Source organism: Meleagris gallopavo, chromosome 3, assembly GCF_905368555.1.
Source record: "Meleagris gallopavo chromosome 3, MGAL_WU_HG_1.1, whole genome shotgun sequence".
NCBI classification, from domain to species: Eukaryota; Metazoa; Chordata; class Aves; order Galliformes; family Phasianidae; genus Meleagris; species Meleagris gallopavo.
Window position 1 is genome coordinate 73,861,912 of NC_139406.1, and position 20,691 is coordinate 73,882,602.

At 43.5% G+C, this 20,691-nt stretch overlaps 1 protein-coding gene across 2 annotated transcripts; it reads right to left on the reverse strand.

Annotated features, from left to right (window-relative positions):
- Nucleotides 1-937: 937 nt before the first annotated feature.
- Nucleotides 938-15,564, reverse strand: PABPC1 (poly(A) binding protein cytoplasmic 1). 2 transcript variants are annotated; one of them, XM_085221490.1, is made up of 15 exons: nt 14,838-15,564; nt 10,291-10,484; nt 10,069-10,184; nt 8,668-8,791; nt 7,343-7,444; nt 6,267-6,404; nt 6,083-6,178; nt 5,408-5,680; nt 5,127-5,220; nt 4,819-4,929; nt 3,882-4,036; nt 3,357-3,441; nt 3,042-3,172; nt 2,670-2,765; nt 938-1,379 (listed from the first exon to the last, which is right to left on the reverse strand). In XM_085221490.1, the coding sequence occupies exons 1-14, from the start codon at nt 15,028-15,030 to the stop codon at nt 2,673-2,675; spliced, it is 1,905 nt and encodes a 634-aa protein (XP_085077616.1). In that variant the 5' UTR covers nt 15,031-15,564; the 3' UTR covers nt 938-1,379; nt 2,670-2,672. The 2 variants fall into 2 exon arrangements, with proteins under 2 accessions (XP_085077616.1, XP_085077615.1); XM_085221489.1 differs by having other exon boundaries at nt 7,343-7,437; nt 8,652-8,791.
- Nucleotides 15,565-20,691: the final 5,127 nt, after the last annotated feature.

Sequence of the window (20,691 nt, forward strand, 5' to 3'; positions counted from 1 at the left end):
GTATATTTGGGTATTTTGGAATTTACCATCAACTTTCAGAAATCCTTAAATGGAGTCATACAACTCAGCAAGACTGGAAACTAAAGTGACTAATCTCCCTCCATCAGGAGGGGGCTAAATATCAGAACTGTACAAGCTCACCCTAGTGTATTTTTTGTGACATGGGGGATAGAGGATTCATCTGTGCCAGACCACCTCTCTATACTGGCTTACTTCTCAAATTGATTGAGTGAAAAGAAAAATCCATTCTGAAGTTCTCTGCAGAAGGGGAAGAAATAAAGTCCAACTCTTGCTAATTATTTTTTGGGGTGAGGAGGGCATTTCAGAAAGCATACTACAGTCCTCTGATTGCAGCAATAAGTGCAGAAAACATTGACATCCTCCTCCAGAAAACACAGATTTCAGATAGCCTTCTATCAACAGCTCATTAACCTCCCTGCCCGCAGTTCTGCAGAAATTGTATCCTTTAAATACAACACTGTTGCAGACAATTCTCCCTCATTCACCTCTATCCATACTGCTCTACCTCCACCTCAGACACAGTGAAGTTCATTTGCAGGTAGCAGCTGACCTGTATCTGACTGGAGCTGACTGCTCCTTCCTCCAAGCACTGTAAGAACTGAGTGTGCAAGTGCCACATGGGATTGTGGTGTGCAACAGAATCCCATCACAAACCTTTTATAACAACATTTCGTACCTACCAAGGTATAGTAGTTAAAGGGCTATTTCTAATCAGTGGCAAGGGCCCAGACACTGTGCTATTAGGGATTTTAAAACCCAGATGTGGATCTAGCTATTCTTTCTGTTTAATGCCTAAGCTTAACAGGTAACAGGTAGCTATAAGATAATGCTCTGCTACAAAAAAAGCTGGATTCTAACTTGGTATTCTGAAAGGCCTTATCAGAAGTACAACAAACAAAAAACCATGACAATTAAATCAGTGTTTAAGGAATTTTTATTAAACGAAGAATTTTATAATCCAAATTACGTTTCTTTGCTCAGCTATCAATTCCCACTGTCAACTAAAACAGTGGTGATATTCTGAGCTTTTCCACAGTAAAGAATTACAAAATTAAAGAAAGGAATGCTTTAAATTTTTGTACTGTGCTGAAAATTCTTTTCCCCCGGGTTTATAAAACATTAATTTGTATTTTTTATTTTACTATTTTTTTTTAATTTTAAATCAATAAGTAATCTAGGACTAGCACTTGTTTTACTAGCCCCGGCATTGCTCTGTACATTGACTTCAAAGTTTCCTTTCCTTTTTTTATTCATTTTATATTTTGCAATGTTTTTCTCAATATTTAATAGTTTTTCCATGTTTAAATTTTTTTTTTCTTCGGTGAAGCGAAGTTCTAGATTGTAGTTCCCGGATCTTTCTGAAAACAAAAACAGTGCTGTTAGGAGGATTTGAAACCAAAACAGCCCCTTCCTTTCTGACACGCTTTCTGCAACTGCATACCTGAAAATACTATGGGCTTTCAGAGTATAAGTCACACCAATGTTCTTTACAAGCACTGCATCAGAGAGGTAGGTGCCCCACTTTTTAGAGATACTGAAATAAAGTGTCTCAAGTCTGTGATGCTTGGATAAGATAAAACAGTCTGCAACTGAACAGTATGCTGCACAGCCTGGCCTTGGACTAGGCACAATCCATTGTTACTGGAACAACTTGACTGCAGGTCATCTCTAAGGCCAGCATACCAAAAGCTCTAACAATTAGTAACAGTACTTTCAAATTCCATAAAACATCACAGAGCACAAGGAGTAACGTTCTTAGTTCAGCACGGACAACTATTCAGCACTTGTTATCTCCAGTGTGAAAGTATCACTAGGAAAAAAAAAAACAAACATGGGAAAAGCATGACTCGTTCTGCCTCCAGAAGGCCATCTCATGCCTGCAGAAAGGAGATCACCAAGAAAAATGAGGCCAAGTAATCGAATTTAAAAGCAGGCAACTTCTACCACTAGCTATAAACGTGAGAAATTCACATGCCCGCAAAGCCCAACCAGACTAGATGGGGCACACACTCCTATGTCATCCTCAACTTCACATCATTTTTCCCCTTTTGAAACTGTAGGAATAGCACCTTTTGCTGCTTCCTGTCATGCAAGATTCAGATACTAACCTCTCAGAAGATAACCAAGAGAACATTTTAGCTAACATTAAAGCTAAACTGACTAAAATGTAAAATCGGGAAAATTTGTAATTTAGTTTTTAATTATTGTGATTTTAAATTTTGGCATATGTAAATAAATTGTGTAAATAGGCTATTCCATACATAAAGAAAATAGGGTTAAGCATCATTTTAAGCTTACTTCCACAATTTACAAGTTCTTCCTGAACAACAGTATAAATAGTAGTGTCTGATAGAACTGCTCACTTTTGCAGGCATGCACCAGCTAAATGTGCTGTTAGAAACAATGCTCCCATTCTCGCTAAATACACGAGATGAACTGCCAGAAGCATTTGCTGAACAAGAGCTGCTGAACTGAACAGAATGGAGCACAAAACTATTCTACAACTGCAACCACAGCTGCTGCTGCTTTCTGTGGTTGTAAATGACAGACTGCCTGGAAGCTCACTGCCATGGACTAGGTATTACTGCCCTCGACTAGGTACTACTGCCCTCATTAACATACAATACTACATTACTCAGAAGACTTACTTATTAAACACTTGGAACCCCAGTAGGGTTATTAACTGCCTTTTGAGCAGCTTCTTTAGCTTGGTGGGCTTGTAGTACGGCTACAGCTTCATCAACCTGGTAAGTAAAAAAAACATCAAAAATTAATAAAGGGAAGCTTATTTCTGTTTAAGTTAAACTGGTTTGAATTATACATACAAACAATTCCTGCATCATCAAGAAGGAAAGGATAACATCAGTCTCAGTTCATGCTAGCTTAAATGACCGCTACCCACCAAAAGAAGATATTAGAAGTTCACATTCTAGGCCACTGTTGTACTTCGCCTACTCTACCGTGCCAGCATAAACACCTGTTAAATCAGTGTGAAAATCATGAGGCAAAAGTCCACCTACCTTCGAACGAAGAGACTCAGGAGACTCGAGCATGTGAAGGAGTTCAGAGTTGTCAATCTCCAACAACATACCAGTGATCTTACCCGCCAGAGTAGGATGCATGCTTTGAATAAGAGGAAATAGACGTTCACCTAGAAAAAAAAATGTTATCTGGAGTGAGAAATCTCATATGATGAGCACAGCCTAGATTGAAGGAAAAACAGCAACAGAAGTCTCCTCGTTCCACCCTGAAAACCATTTATTCTGTATTTTAAGATTAGTAATAGAGTACTCAGCACACTTCTGCTACAAGTCATAAAGATACCACGTACATACCTAACATCTGCTTTTGTTCTTGTGGAGGGGCAGAAGCCAACATGGAAGCAGTCAAGGGTTCCTGACCTTGCACATGGACAGCAGGCTGCAAATTAATTTTACACCGTTTAGAAGATTAAATTCTAGCTTATAATTAGTTGCAGCTTCAAATATCCAGTGTTACACAACTCAGCATAAACAATGCCTACACAGTCAGAAACCTGGAATACATTACATCTAAGCCAATTTAATCAAACAGAGCTGGTTCAGACTGAGCAATGCTGGAGATAAGCATCAGCCGTTCCATTGTGGAGCGATCACAAGGAAAATTCCGGTTAAGGTATCAAACTGGAAAATATAAAGTAACATAGGATCGCATCCCATCCCAGGTGAACTTGAAACACACTTAAAACCCCAAATTCTACTGGTGCCATAATGGAAAGCCTGAATACTAGATAAACAAAGGAAACTCTTAATCATACACACCTCCACCCTTAATCTGCAGAAAACCCAGCAAAAGCATGACCAGTTCCTAAAATTACATACCTGCTGCATAGCAACCTGTGGCTGTGTATTAAGATGCTGCTGAGGATTGCGAACACCTGCAGCATATTTGTACTGTGGTACTGTGCGTACAGCAGGAGTAGCTGCAGTAGCTGCTGCTGCAGGACGTGGACCCATTGTTTGTGTTGATGTATTGGCTGAAAAGATAACAATTCAGTTGGTGAACAATTCAATCTTTAATTTAGCATGCACTGTACTAAAGTTAACCAATCAAAATGGAACACAATTCAGGTATCGTGTTATAGATTCATCTCAGCAGAATCGTCACATTGAAGCTTCAAAGCTAGAAGTTTACTGGTTGTCGCTTTATAGCCATAATCACTAACGAGTTGCTTTTTCCTACGTGCTATTTAAAGATATGCAAGAAAACATTCACTTTTGGTTAAGTATTGATTTAATTTCATTCTAACCTCAAAGGACACTTGATTTCCTGAGTGCCTGCTGTCAATAGCAATCCTAAAAAAGACACTTTCATGAAGTATATGGCTAAAAAAAACCCCATTGCTTTGGATGTTATCAGAGAGTTAAGACTCCAACACAATTAGACCTGGTTCATTCAGTGACATGCAGGTTCTGGACACATGATAGTTCTGCTACTCAACAGTAAGAGCTAAAATTGTATCATCTCAGAATTTTCACATGCAGCTTCTTACAATTGTCACCCTGGTGTTTAGAAATGGCAGAAGCTGACATACAGCACTATCGAAATGCACGCTAAAGGAAACAAGAGATGGGGACCACAGCAGAAAACTGATTTTCAGTCTTTGCTGGGATAGTATTCTACACAGCTACCAAAAGGAGAGACCAACTTACCACTGTAGTAAGAGCTAGAGAAGAACTTTTGAATGTCTGAGAGATTCCGAATCAGCAAAACTAAAAAGAGATTTTATACTTAAAAGTTATTGGAAGTGAAACTCACCAACACGTTGTGTTGACATGACTCGTGGTACTTGTGAAGAAGCCGGTCTCATGGTACTAAAAGGTGGTCTGGGAGCTGCCGGGCGGATAGCACCAGGCATGTTTTGGAATGCTGTGTTTTAGGAAAGATGTATTATGTTACACACTGAAACAATGAATGGTGAAAACAGTTCAGAAGTAATACCATAAAATATAGCGAAGACTCATACTGTGGTTCCACAAAAACATATCTAAAATTTCAAAGGTAAAGGCTTATTGAATTGATCATTGTAGGAATTCCATTGTTGGAAAAGCAAAGAAGAGACTTACGATGAGGTCTGGCACCCTGAGCAGTCCAGCGAGGACTAGGTCTAGCAAGTTGAGCAAGTTGATTAGTAGGATAGTATGCAGCACGGTTCTGAGTCTGTCAGATGCAAAAACATTATGTTACCCTGTTATCTTCAGAGGGCGTGCTGAGCAGCAACTCACCTTTCTGCTACGAAATTACAATGCTGAAATTATGAATCAATGCTAATTGTTTTATTTACTTTTAAATCTAAACAAATTACATGTGTAGTACTAAGCATTTGGTTACTCAGCTTTATACATACCTGTGGGATAGCTGCCATGAAGTAACCTGAAGGAGGTGCTGGTTGGTAGGGGTTGATTACTGGGTTAGGGACTGCTCTTACACTCGCCATTCTCTGCATATACTGGTTGGTGAGATGAGCTTGGCGCTCTTCTTTACGCTGGGCTAGAGCTACGTATAATGGTTTAGTAGCCACAATTCTACCATTCATCTCTGTGACAGCTTTGGTGGCTTCTTCTGGTGACGAAAAGCAGACAAACCCAAATCCTTTGCTGCGTCCACCTTCCATCATGACCTGCCAATAAGACAAAAAAAACATTACATCTGGCCCTATTCAATTTACACAAGGCTCCTTTTTTCAGCTTATTATGCAAGCGAGACCACAGGTTTGTCTTACTGAATGGATTTATAAAAAGAAATGTAATTTAATGACGAGCTAATTCTTTAGTGAATACAGATAAAAACCTCGTGAGGTAAAACTGAGCACACAAATGCTCTAAAATGTAAAATTTTTCTTCAGTAACATCAGTACGCATTTTATATCAAGAAAGACATGATGTGTTTAACCTGAAATACATAAAAATCAAGAAAACAGGTGTTCATGAATATATAACAATAGTAACAACGAGAGGTGACATTTCTCATTTCTCCCTCTCCGCTCATCAATAAAAGCGCAAGTCCAATCAATAAGTTTTACCTTTGCACTGGTGATTGTACCAAATGGGGAGAATTCTTTTCGAAGACGTTCATCATCAATTCCATCATCAAGATTTTTCACATAAAGGTTTACACCCTAAGAAAATAAAGTCAAGTTAGTTTTGAAAGCACATGACGTACATAAATACAAGAATGAAGTTAGTTCTCTTGAATTAAAAGGGAACCTGGTATCTGGTGATCCTGTCCTGCTTCATTTGCTCAAATTTACGCTTCAGCTCCGTCTGTCTTTCCACTTTTTTCTGAGCCCGTCCAACATAGATTTGTTTCCCATTGAGCTCTTTTCCATTCATCTCATCTACAGCCTTCAGTAATAAATAAGAGGTTAGCAGTGCTTCATATTTACTGAGATACTTGTATTCCAGGTTATTTAAAACATCATATGTGCACATCTGACTACTGTAAGAGAAGCAATTCACTTATGAACGTATACAAGACTGAAAAATGTACTTTTAAGACAGTACTTGTTCCCATCTCTTGCATGGATTCTTGCACTACGAACAAATCAAATGAATTACAAAACCATCTTTTGAAAAGCAACCTTGATTTGTTGCCTTTATCTCTTCTTGGCTGAGTTTTTCCTCCTGATTCTATGTCCTTCCTGTCATAGTAAACTACAGAAAGCAACCAGCTGCCAAAGAATTAAGTCATACAGCATACTGGCATGCTATAGACACAGACACAAATTAATAGGATCCTTGTTCCAAAGTTACTCTTCAAGGTAAAAGCAACATCACAGGGCTGACTATTTTCTTAAAGCTGTGCCAAACGTACTCATAAAACTAATAGCCTTCCTGCTGACTTTGCAGTACTGTAGTCTGAAAAAGCAATCCTTTCTGCCTTGCACTTGCACAAATGTTTTGTGCAACCAAATTAGATCCAATGATTCATTTGTGTTTTGCAGAGATATAATAATTTACCATGCTTGTGTGTTGCCCAGCATGAAGAAATCCAAATCTCACTGAAATCTTCAAGCCCAGCTCAACAGGTTCTTACATTATTCAAAATGTCTCATCTCTACATCGGTTCCGGCTTTTTCGGAGTATCTTAGTAGGCTCCACAAATGAACTCATTTTGCTCACAAGAAAGCATTTTAAGTTCAGTTGTTTAGGAAGCAAATATCTGGTTTTGCAGTGCCCTTGACCAAATAAGAACCCTTGATCAATGCACAAATTTCCTAAGTGCTCACTGAAACTTCATATTCAGTTTTCAGTCAGAACTCCTAAGATGAAGAAAAACTTACTTTTTGGGCATCTTCATGTCTTTCAAAACTAACGAAGCCAAAGCCCTTGGATTTTCCACTCTCATCAGTCATAACTTTCACACTTAAGGCAGGACCTAAAATGTCAATGAAATATTTTATGTTGTATATGTTCTCTTCATGTCTTGAACACTGGTTAGAAATTTTAATATTTCATTTCTTCATTTTTACCACAAAAGATTCCTGCATCAACGACAGTATCTAGGAAATGCCACCCATTAGGATAAGACTGATCTACCCAGATGCTGAACTGTAGCCTTTATGACTGATGCCTGCCATGCCGAGTATCTTTTGTATTGCATTTTCAATCATAATGGGATAGGAATTTAACTTCAAAGTGAATTCAGTAATTTTTAATGGAAAAAATAACATTTGAAGTGCTAGTACTTCCATTCTTTGAAATAGGTACTACAGGCTGGAAAGGAGACTCTTCTATTAGCTCTACGTGCTTTGGCAAAAGGATCTCAGCTCAGCAGTTCTGAACCTTTGTAAAACTGCCGTCCAAATTCAGTTGCAAGAGCTATTAGCTAAATTTGCTATCATTTCATCCACAGATATGTGAGTAGTAAAAAGTAATTTCCTGTGAATGCTACTTATGGCTGCTACAAGATCTCATACACAAGGCTCTGTCTCGGTTTACATGACATCCACTGGCGCTGACAGAGGAAAAAAACGATACAATACATGTGGTCTATAGACCAGTATAATGATAAAGGAACTTTGCCACTTCCTAATTCAACAATAACTCATCAGATACATTACTAGATACAGTCCCACAATAATTCTGCCCTGTGCATAACCAAGGGTCAAGGCAGAGCTGAACAGCTTGCTCATAGTGAAGTTACTTGCAATTTCTTAAGTCAGCCACCACAATGCAATTGAATAAGGAAAGCACAGATACTCTGAATAAAGGTTAGTCTGCAAATCAGTGAAAAAGCAACAGGAAACGCATTTGTCACATATCCTGTAGTGAACTCATAGCATCAATCCATACAACAGAAAACATTTCTATTTGCAACTTCAAGATTTGCAAAATCCATTAAAGAGACTACTTACACAATATTTTCAGATCATCAGAAAGCTCTGATAGGAGAATTATATTCTATTCCAGTTATTTAAAATTCTGTAGTGAGTATTAATTACTAGCTCTAATTCAAAGTGTAATAAGGACTAACTTCTTAAATAAAGCTGCAGACAGCCATCTGATTGTTCCTCTTACAAAGCACTGTACAGATACAAACTAAGTTGAAGTTCAGCAGTGTTTATATAAACTCAAAGCATAAGACATTACCAAACTTGCCAAAGAGTTCCTTAAGTCTCTCATCATCCATGTCTTCTCCAAAATTCTTGATGTAAACATTGGTGAATTCCTTTGCTCTGGCTCCAAGCTCTGCCTCACGTTCCTTGCGGGATTTAAACCTTCCAACAAATCTGGTTCCAGGAGAACAGAAAAGGTATATTAGAGAAAGTGTGTCAAGATTTAAAAAAAAAAAAAAAAAAAAACACTTTAATCCTCTCGTATCGTATTTTATTCTCAATCATTCTCATTATTCATTATAGGCATGAAATTCTTGAGGTAAAATATTCAAGATAAAGCTATCAAAACCAATTTCCCTATCTTTTTCATATTGGTGCACTTATCGCAATCACGAACAAAAATGCTTTCAAGTTATTGGCAACACTGTTCACTCTTGTACAGCCTTTGACATCAGGAGATGCGGACAATGGGAAAGAGTGCTAGGTAAACTGAAATTCTAGATACCAGCATAATCTCTCTGCCACACTGAAAACGTGGCAGCCTTAAAACCAGTCACCATTTGCCAACCTAGCTTTTAAGCAGGGGATACGAACTAGCTTCCCTCACACCCTTATGTACCTTTCTAACCTTTGTCAAAGCAAAGTTGTTTTTTTTTCCTTCACTCAAAAGGCATGGAGAAATAAATAGTGCAACTTGCTCTGCAGTCAAATACCATTGTGAACTGGCTGAGAACACTAAAGGTCAGAAACGTAACAGAGACTGAACACCCGGCACTACAAGGAACTCCTCTAACCCAGAACTTACAAGGCTAATGCTGATTTCCGATGACTATTCCAAATGCCATAATGATCAATTAGCTGCAAGGCAGCCATCCACCAGTCCGGCCTAGTTATCACTAATCAATAACCTAATAATCTGTTTTTTCACTACAGTATAAGAGTAGCTATGGTTTTCAAAATACTGCTGCCTTAGGTTTTGTTTCCTATTCCTGTTCCCAAGGCATCTATTAACAGACATTCGTAAAAACATTTTGTATAATCAGACTACTGTTCAAGATTGAGTAGCTTGGGAGCTCCAAGTTTCACTCAAAAAAGGAGAACACACCTATCACAAAACATTTATAAAGAAATCATTGTTCAGAATACCTCATGGGCTATACTTCATCTGGGATGAGTAACATCATAAAAGAATTTCCCAAATCTTCATTAGAGCATCGGCTCATAAGACAACTGATAAAACTTTTTTTCTTCTGTGGGAAGAGTTTTCTGAACTTATTCTGCCTTAAAGTAGGTAATGCAGCTCCTACTACTCCTAGTGTTCAAATTCTAAATCCTCTTTAGAACCAGAAATGTTTAGAACAACCTGCCTTTTCTAAGAAAGCTTTGAGATATGTGTCTACCGTAACTTGAATTCAGTCTGTTGATCTCCAACAATGTATTTATGTACTTACACTTTGCGGTCATTAAGCAGCATACCATTCATTTTTTCAATAGCTCTTTCTGCAGCTTCTTGTGTCTCAAAATGTACAAATCCATAACCCTTGGATCCATTTTCATCACATACCACCTATTAAAGAAAAACTTTGTTGTAATAACCATGGAATGTTTCCCGCATAATTTGAATTCTTTTTTTAATGTCAAATCGTTAAAGGCACCCATAACTTGTCACTAACCTTACAAGAAAGGATGTTTCCAAAAGCAGAAAAAGTGTCATACAAAGCTTTGTTATCAATTGATTTGTCCAAGTTTTTGATGAAGATGTTTCCAACGCCACTTTTGCGTAGAGATGGATCACGCTGGGACCACATAATGCGCACCGGTTTGCCTTTGATGACATCAAAATTCATAGTATCCAAAGCTCGTTCAGCTGGAAAAAGAACCATGGAATTAGTGGGAAATACTAAAGTTACTTAAATAAGCACAAAAATAGCATTTTCAGTACTTCTGAAAACTTTTCTGAAGCCGTTTTAAGTTCGGTACCACAGCCATCAAGATGCACACCCAAACTTTCAATGCAAACAAAATCCTCTTTTATGCAAGTAAAAATTGGCAAGTACCTCCTCAGCTAAGGCTGCACTGAAGAAAAAGGAAGGTGCACAGGTCAGCTGGGTAAACAGAAAAAATCCCAGTAGCAGTAGTGACTGTACCCCGTTATGCAAAGGAGGGACCTTCACAGTGGAAAATATGCAATAACAATGGCAATTCCAACCCATTTCCGAAGGAGGAAGATTTTAACATCTGTGAAATTCAGCTGACCATCCCTAGATCGCTTATGCGTGTACCATACCAATAAAAATGTTTCTGGGGGTGCAACATATGCCCACACTGGGCGTTTCGCCAGCATTATCATACCAATGCCTAAGTTACCAACATCCCCATAAACTGACAGAACTCCTTTGCCAGGTGCAGTTCAAGCAGCTGTTTCACACAGCACTTCAGTAACAAAAATATCTGTGATGGGCTTCCAGGCCAGGGACAGTTCAGAGAGATGTAAAACTAGTATTTAACTTAGAAAAATCTCAAAAAAAATATATTAAAAGCTTACAATTAAATACACACAAGGTCAAAGAAAGAGCAAGCATGGAAACAGCACAATGCAGTAGCATAAACCAGCTTTTGTTACTCCACTGGACCAGCTTTTCCAGTAGAACTCCTTAGCTAACTTTTCAAAGCCTGAATTTAAGACCTCAGTATACTTAGGCAGGGAACTGTCAAGACATCCTCAGTTTTCTTATGTCCTTTCAAAGCAGCGACACACGCCTGTGATCTTTTAAGTCAACAAGGTATTTATGCAAGTAAGAGACAGCTCTAATTTATGGTACAGCTCATCTCCTATACAAGTTCTTTTTAATTTTTGTTCTTGTCTGGAAGAAAATAGGAAAAAGTTCTGATATGCGCCTGAAGTCACACCCGTCTGCACCAATTCATTTCATTGCCATCTGCGTATAGGAGAGCAATGAGATGTTAACGAGACTGAAATAATTTTATATTAATTTAAAGAAAGACTGTAACCGTGTCAGTTATTTGCTTTTCTTAGAAGCACCAAAGGCCAGCCACATTGTCTCTTTTTTCCTTAAAGTGCTGCTCATGTATCTGGCTTCGTTACTGGACACCATGGCCAAAAAAACTTGCAATCAGCCTCTGGTTAGCTGGTAAACTGTGTGATCGCCTTTCTTGCTATGTTTCAGATTACAAGTGAATTTTAAGATTATATTTCCTGAAAGACATCTGTAAAGGATAACCAGGTAAATGTTTGCTTTACTGTTAAAAATGCCTATTGATACTGTTACCATATTCACATGACTGTAGCAAGATAACCAATTTAGAGCCAAAATGACAAAAAAATGTAAGTATCATCAATTTTTATATGCCAGTGAAGATTTCACAAACTTTACTGTAAGTAAAACAGGAGAGAAGAGCCAGCCTAAGTCACTGGTTTTGGGGAATGAAATGCACCAGAGCACTTTAAATTACTATAAATCCCGATAAACAAAATCAACTGTGGACATCAGGACATGCTGCAGTAGAACCATCTAACACTGGCCTTGCCCTGGAAGTCATTAGAACTGCTACTGCCAGCACCAGCAAAAGTGCCAGTAATAAACAGCTCATTATTTCCAGAAGTAGCAATAGGGCTTGCTTTTACTAGAAAATAGGCTTTTCCAATTTGTGCTAATTGCTTCTAGAATAATCCTGACACTTCTCAAGAATGTGTGTTCCCGGACACATTTCTCAAAGTCCCAGACATCTGATTCCAAGCAAGGGAGTCCTTCCCTGCCTGTAACACTCTGCTCCACACTAACAGCCAGCTGTATCTTAGCCTGATACAAGTTATCCAGAACAAGGACAGCATGGCAACTCTGCTCCTCTTTTTTTCTGGAGCACATGGCCAAGGAATGTCAAGATTTCTGCTTAGCCAGCACCACACTACCACACCACAATATACTTTAAAACACCACTTGAATATTTTGCACAATTTACTAGGTATAAATTACTGTCATTAAAATCTGTAAGCAGTAAAATTGGCTTGCTTCTTTGCATTTCAGCTGGCTGCCACAGAAGTCCGTGCTGGTTTGCAGGGGACAATCCCATTCAGCAGTTCACTTGTGACATGCAGACACACCTACCCATGCTACACTTCTGCTGATGCTGCCCAGCTTTATGCAGCGAGTCAGGGTTCCCATTTCAGTCACAGCACCTGGCTGGTCAACTTCACGACCACACAGAAAACATGCTCAGCGCTGAGCTGCACTGTATCTACCCAGGTTTAACTATAAAATAATATAATAAAGTCCTAGAAAAGCAGCCATTGACAAACTGAAGGGAAACTGCTCAAAAATAGGTGTAGTTCAGTGATGAAACCACGTTTCCTGGGCTTTACTCTGGACAATGACTCAAATTCAGAGAAGTCACAACTGTGAAATGTGCGCATACCTCACAAGTGTGTCATCGGCCTAAGGAGCTTGGGGAAGAGCTGTGAGATCCCCAGTTCAGACAGCTGCTAACTCAAATGCACCTCCCAACGCTTTCCTAAGCCCCAGCTAGTAGTTACCAACTGCTTAATGAGCACAGTCTGGGGTGTAGCTAAAAATTAGGCTAAACCAGGAGAAGGCAGCAAGCATGGAATTAAAAGGAAACCAGTACGATGACGGGAGTAACCTTTTCTCCTCAGAGTTGCTATTTCAAGGCTTCAGAAAGTGGGTTGTGTGCCCAGCAGACACTTTCTAAGTATTTGTCAAGAACATCAAATTCTAAACTCACTGCAAAACTATAATCACGGCATCACTGCAGTGCACCTTAAGCAAGAGCCTCCAGGTAGTTGGGGTGCATGGAGGGCAAGAGTTGGACACCTCCACCACAAAGTTAGAAAATTACCTAAAAATGTGAAGTAACAGCCTTTTCAGAAAAGGTCTGCTCTCATATTCTGTCTGCAGGCACTGCTCAGGTGAAAAGCTCCATTGACTCCCACATGCGACAAATGACAAAATAAGTCACAAAGCTTGGGGCTGTTCAGCTAACCACAAAGGTGAGGCCTGTCTTACAGAGCTCTGTCATTACTGAGGAGGAAAAGCATGTGGAACACCCTCAGCTTCTGCCCTGACATTATCATACCACAGTGCTGAACTGTGCTGACCCCCTGTTTTCCTTTTTGAGTGACCTGCATCGTAACTTTTTGATGACTAAAAGCAACGCGTGGCAGGGCAAGCATTCAGATTCCATGATTCTGAGCACTGGCTGGGCAGATGAAAAGCTCTCTGAAATCAGAGGGCTGAAAACAACTGAAATCTTTTGTGGAAAGAGGTAACTTTTACTTCACTCCTCCCATCCTGATATCAGAGGTCCCACCCTCGATGGCAGAGGTGCTGCTGTGTGCTGAATTCAATTCCGACGGGCAAACAATTCAAGTGCCTGAAAAGTTTGTAACTCAGACCTCTCACTCTCATATGCTTGAAAATAGAATCACTACAATGGAAAGCTGTTTAGTGACAGTATTTGAAACCGAGGGTGCTCTAGCTGGCCTCGTAATTGGATTCCGCAGAACTTTACGTGGGTCAGACATGGTCCTTTATAGGAATGCCTTGGCACTCTGAACTTGGCAGAGACGCGACCAAAGCGAGACGGGAACTTTCATTACTCATATAACTTCAGAGAAACGGGAGTACCGCGTGAAGAGCGAGTTCAGGAGAGGCAGCAAGCCGCCAAGCAGCTGACAGCGTGCGGCGGGGCGGGCCGGGATGCGGCAAGGCCGGGAGGCCGAGCAGCTCCCCGCTCCCACACGTGACGGGCCGCCACAGCGCCGACGCATCGCTCCGGCCTGCGCCGGGGCCGGGCCGTGCGGCAGCCCGATGGGCCACCCGCCTCCCGCCGCCTCCCCCGCCCCAGCCCCGCTCGCGCCGCCGCGGCCGTTACGGGGCGGCCGGCACGGTGGCGCTCCCCGCACCCCGCCCCCCGAGGCCCCGCCGCCCCCCGAGGCCGCCGCCGCGCCGGGCCCCGCGCGTTCCCCTTTCGCTTCCCGGCAGCGCCGCCCCACCGCCCGCCACGAGGCGCGGACGGCCCCAGGCCGCGCGGCGGCACCAACTTCCCGGCCTCGCTCCCCGCCCGGCGGAGCCCCACCCCGCGCCCGGGGAAAATGGACGCGGCGGCCGGGCCGGGCGAGAGGGGGGAGGGAAGGGGGGGGCGGGGTAACATGGCTCCGCGGCCGGGCCGGGCGCTCGCTCACCGTCGGCGGGCTGCTGGAAGTTGACGTAGGCGTAGCCGAGAGAGCGCCGGGTGATCATGTCCCTGCAGACGCGGATGGAGAGGATGGGCCCGGCGGGGCTGAACTTCTCGTAGAGCATGGCCTCGGTCACGTCGGGGTGCAGGTCCCCCACGTAGAGGGAGGCCATGGGGTAGCTCGGGGCGCTGGGGTTCATCCTGCCGCCGTCTCCCGGCGCGGGAGGGCAAGGGGGAGGCGCTGGCGAGGCGAGGGGGCCGCGGCGGACGGGCGCTCCGTCGGGGTAGCGGCCGGCCGGAGGCGACGGCGGCGCCGGGGGGATCTCCGGAGGCGGATTCGAAACTTAACGGCTGCGGGCGGCGGCGGCGCGGCGGGGCGGGCGCTCCGGGCCGGGCCTGGCGGTGCGATGCGGTGCGGCGGGGTCGGGCGGGCTGCTCGGTGTCTCCTCTCGGCTGCGCCGGGTCCGGGACTTCGCTTCACCGGGTTCTTTTATATCAAACCGGCCGGTTGCAGGAGGTCGTCGGGAGGTGGAAGGAAGGGAGGCTTATTTTTTTTTAAAAAGGTTTTTTTAAGATTTTTTGATTTTTTTTGGCTTTTTTAGTATTTTTAGTAATAAATGGTGCGGCGGGGCCGGGCCGGCGTGTCCGGGTGTCCGGAGCACACGCACTGCGCACACAGCTCCGACGGCGGCCGGGGGACAAGGGGGAGGCCGCCGCCCCGGCCGCGCACTATATATACCCGCCCCGCCCCCACCCGCCCCCACCGCTCCGCACGCCACGCACCGACGGCGCGCACGGCGCATGCGCCGCTGCGGGGGGAGGCGGGCGGCCGCGGGGGGCGCCGGCCCAGGCGCACGCGCAGCGGCCGCGGGGGAAGAGGCCGAGAGGGAATGCGCCTGCGCCTCGCGACGTCACCGGGGGCGGTGGGGGCTCGGCGGCAGAGCGCACGCGCCGACGGCGGAGCACATGTGCGCAGCGGGGGTGGGGCGGTGGGAGCCGGCCGAGCGCCGCGCGCACGCGCGAGGGTCGAGCGGGAGGGGTTTAGCGACGAGGCGCGTGCGCCGCGTCGCGCCCCGCCCCGCGCGTGCCTGGGGCCGTCCGTGCGGGGAGAAGGGGAGGGAGCGCGCGCGCGAGCGAGCGCGCGCGGGAGGGCAAAGAAGGTCGCGTGCCGGACGGAAAGGGACGGCCCAGCGCATGCGCGTTAGCGGCTCTTTCCGCCACGGGGGTGGGAGGGCGGTATAGAGGGGCTCTGACGTCGCGTGACGGTGGGCGGGGTTTGCTACGGCCTCGCCGCAGCGGCGGGAGCTGGTTGTGCCTGGCTGCTTGGCGGTCATCGCACTGAGCTTCGGGGCTTTGGCGGTCCTCAGGTTAAAGCTGCCGTGCTGGGGGTGTGGGAATGTCCCGTGCGGGTTTTGTCAGTTCTTTGCACGTGAAAGGCTTGTCGTGAAAATGGGAATGCTTTCTGTGCGTTTTTGCGCTGTTAACTCGAGTGCGGGTTCTTAGAAAAGAATACAGACAGCTGTGCCTCACTGTGCTAAACTCACGATTGCGCATACAAGTCCAGCAGCCGCCCAGCATTTGTGAGAGCCTTGGGTAGAGCAGTTTTTTAATCTGTAATATAGTTGTTGTTGTTCAATAAAAGTTCAGCAGAAAGAGGAAGCGCTGCGTCTTGTCTCGTTCTCCTGCCACCAGCATTTGCCATCTCGGGCCGCAGGTTCCTCTTGCACCAGCACTGCGGCTCTGCTCCTTGTGGCCCCAGCCCACGGCCCGGTCTGCTTCTTTTGTGCCTCCCGGCAGCGTCCTCTGCTCACGCCCTGCCCACAGTGCTGTTCTGTGCTGTTAAGGCAAGGCTCTGCGTCGAGGTGGCTGATGTGAAGTCACCCTTGGCTGCTGGCCCTGCCGTAGCAATGGTTGCTTCTGTCAGTTAGGCAGACGGTGTCAGCAGCACCTTTCAGCACGGTTGGACGTGTTAGAATTTAAACTCAGATCTTTCTAGTAAAAAAAATCACATTCACTAGTTTACATTCTGGTTTGTAATGCCCTCCCTAGGATGTGCTGTGTACTGTTCCATTCCTGCTTCTTTCTTTTCACCACTTCTTATTTCCCCATGATTTCTCTGTCACTGGTACCTGGGATTTATTCTTACCTATTTCTTCCTGCCTACACATCTGTCCTCAGCATTCCTGGATGGCAGCAGACATCAGAGTTTTTTGACACTGAATGCTATTAGGGAAGTTAAGATATCCATCTTAACCTCAGATGGATATCTGGCAAAGTTCAAATTATGGTTCAAAAGCACTGGAGCTTTCTAGATAAATATTTCTACTACTTCTTCTTTCACCAGAATAATATGCTTCTTGTCTTTGTAGGTTACGTTCATGCAGTTTTGACTTGAAACAGGGACGTAACCATTAATAAAAGTGTTGCTGTCTTCACACCCTACTGCCCTGTAATGACATAAATTGTTAAACTGGAAATGTGAGTTTGCTTTATAAGAGAGAAAAGCTTCATGATAGGAGGTAGGTAAGTTATGCGGTACCCAGAACAATTGTCCTGTCCTATAACAAAAACATTTACCTTACTTTTCAAGATGTGGCCTAGGTGTTTTAAAGCAAGAAGAAAGGATGCTTTTGTGGCTGGGACACTAAGTTTGAACTGAGGTCTAGATTCTGTTGCTGGCAAATTATGCTGGTCATTTAGGAGTCAGTCTTGTAGAGGACTTGGAAGATTACACACTGTGTACTGCTGCTGCTCCTCCAGAGCTGCAGTTTAGAGCCCCAGCTGAGGGCCAGGCTGAGGAAGGTAGAAGGCTGGCAAGAAGGCTGTGGGTGGTGCTGCCCACTTTGCCCTTCTTGGACTCTCCGAGATCCATTTCAGCTCTGCTACTCTCCAGTTCTACATGTTGTCGGGTGGAAGCTCCTGTAGCACCTTTGTCTCATCAGCTGGGCTTCCATTGCAGGTACATGCACAACTGAGCCTAAAGTTGGTCTTCTTTATAGAAACGGCTTTTTTGAAGCCACAGGCTTGGGATGCAGTTAGAAGACATAATTCAGTGCGTGATAGCTTCAGAGGATCCAAGCCAAACAGGAATTGAATGAGGGGTAATAATTCCTTTATTACAAATCTTTGAAGTGTTTCACAATCCAGATAGTAGGACTTACCTGGTGGGCACATTGTCTCCTTTCAGCTAAAGGTTTGTAGAAAATAGAAAAATGATCAATCTTCATGCATTATTTTTCACTAAGAGCAATTGATTAATTATTAAAATTAGCAGGATACCTGTTTTCTAAAGTGTTCTACAGAAGTTGGGTAAAGATCCCTTGTAACTCAGAGCTCTATACAGATACAAGAATCTTACTTTTCTGCCAACAGAATTACTATTTGTGAATGTGATTATATTTATTCTGTTTTATCATGGAAATGTGGAATTATTGAGATGTGTTCAGACCTCGATGAATTTCCTCTTCATTGCCTAGGAATTAGGGCTTTTTGATGTATGGTGGATTGCACTGAGCTGGTGGAAATGATGCAAATCCAGCTTTGTAGTAGTGCTAATATTGAAGAGCAATACCTGTTAAAATTGATACAGTTGATATTTGATTTGGAAAAAGTTTCATTGTTCAGAATCTGCATGCTGTTTTGCTGGGTTGAGGAACTGCATGAGCTCTTTCACATCTCAGCATTTTCCTTCTCAGTTTAGCTGCATTGTAACGCTGCATGCTAACATTGCATTGTGAAAGCTAAAACCTTGATGCTCTGTGTTAAAGAGATAAGGAAGAGCGCGTACCTTTAGAGGGGGAGCGCTGCTTTCTTTAAACCGAGGGCCTGCTTGATAATGCTGTTTGCTTTTGGTAGCTAACTTCGTCCAGATATGTTTCCAGTGCTGAGATAAACTTCTGAGCGGGGTCCCAAATTCTGAGTATTTTGTTTAATAAAAAATAAAAAAGTAAAATGGAAAGCTAGATCTAAACTTCATAGCTATGTATTTTGGATCTTCTTGGGCAAGAGCAGATTTGCGTTTATAGTTTAGTGACTATTTAATAAGCAATCTTCTTTCATGTAAAGAACCATTTCCAGTAAGGAGAAGTCATTTTTGCAGAGAACAGGGGAAGCATCATCACTCTCAGGCAGCCTTGACATGAGGGAGGTGGTTAATAATGCTGTAATGTGCCTGGAGCAAACAAAGCAGCAGGTTTGTGTAGTGGGAGTTTTTTCTCCAGTGCAAAGAACAGCTGAGGGAATGGGAAGGTGCTGAGTGCAGTCAGAAACAGTGCAGCAGTTTTCCCCTCCTGTCTCAGGAGTGTGCTCTGCCTCCCACACCTCACTTGAAGAGAGCCTTGGCATACACTGTCAGGGTCGGAAGGGTAGATGGACAGAGGAGGAGGTGCTGGAGTAGAGCCTGGAAGCAGAGTTGTGCTGGGAAGGCCCTGTCTGGAGGCTCAGCTGCTCTGGGTCAGAATTGCTTAACTGAGGGGCATGCTCCCTTCATCAGCAGTTATAGCATTTCTTCCTAAAGAGCCAAAGTACTTGAAGCAAATATATTCGAGCATTATGCTGCTGTTCTGAGTACCCTCAAAGTGTCTCACAGTGACTGGTAATTGCTGTGCACTTGGGGGAGCAGTAACATTACCATACTTCTATGCAAACATCTACTTTCTGACAGTTTCTTAAAGATACAGAATGAAGGGGGAAAAAAAAAAAAAAAAAACAGGCAGGAGGGAAGCCTGGTAAGTGTCCTAGTCCATTCTTTCCCCAGTGAGGACACTGTCACCCCTGACCAAGATTTTTCAGGCATTTTCATAGATATCTTCAAAAGATGGCAGTTCAGTAATCTCCAAGGATCTCTGTTCCAGCACTGTACTCTTCTTAGCTTGAAAATGTTTTTCCTAATGTCTGACCTAAGTTCCTGTTCTTGCAGTTTCTTCTCATTCTATTCCCAGTGGAAGCGCAGGACACTTTTCTCTTTTCTTTTCTTTTCTTTTCTTTTCTTTTCTTTTCTTTTCTTTTCTTTTCTTTTCTTTTCTTTTCTTTTCTTTTCTTTTCTTTTCTTTTCTTTTCTTTTCTTTTCTTTTCTTTTCTTTTCTTTTCTTTTCTTTTCTTTTCTTCTTTCAACTACTTTTCTCCTAACAAAGTCATGTCTCTCTTGCAGGGCCTGTGCTGGGGTCATTTATCCTGGTTCTGCACAGCTGGCTCAGTAAGTGGGTCAGGCTAGAATGAGTTCTGGCATGATCAGATAATGTGTTTCAGGTGGGCATTGCTGAACGAGCATGTGTGTGTTACAACGACTTTGTGCCAGCATGTGTGCTGGAGTCTGTTGCTCCCTCTTCCAGGGCAAGTCACAACAGCTTGGTTGTGTGTTCAACGTGGGCATGATGGTGCACTGGCCTTTCTGTGTTGCAGGGATTTTGCGTGTGTATTCCCTTTGCAGAGAAAAAACGGATTTTAATTGCAGCTGGCCAAATAAAGGTCTAAGTGATGTGAGATTGCCTGTATGCAGGACATAGATCTGTGTTTCTTATTCCTTGGGTATTGCTTACCTGTAAACATTTATCACAATCTCACTCCAGGCCCTTCAGCCATTTGTTGTAGTCCTGCAACTTTGGAATCAGTAGCCCAGCCTGGTGCCAATCCCTTCTGGCTCTGAAATGTCAGCCTGCAGCTCCTCCAGCGGAGCCCTGCAAGCACCAACAGCCCACAGCTAACTATCTCAGTTCACACAGGGAGCCAAAGAGAAGCGTGAGGACTGGAAGTGATGTATGAAGCAGCAAAATGAAATGGTACCCAGATTCACAGATCTGTGTGAAATCAAGCTAGGGAGATGAACAAGATGGAGTAGTGACAAGATGGCCACTCTGGACCCA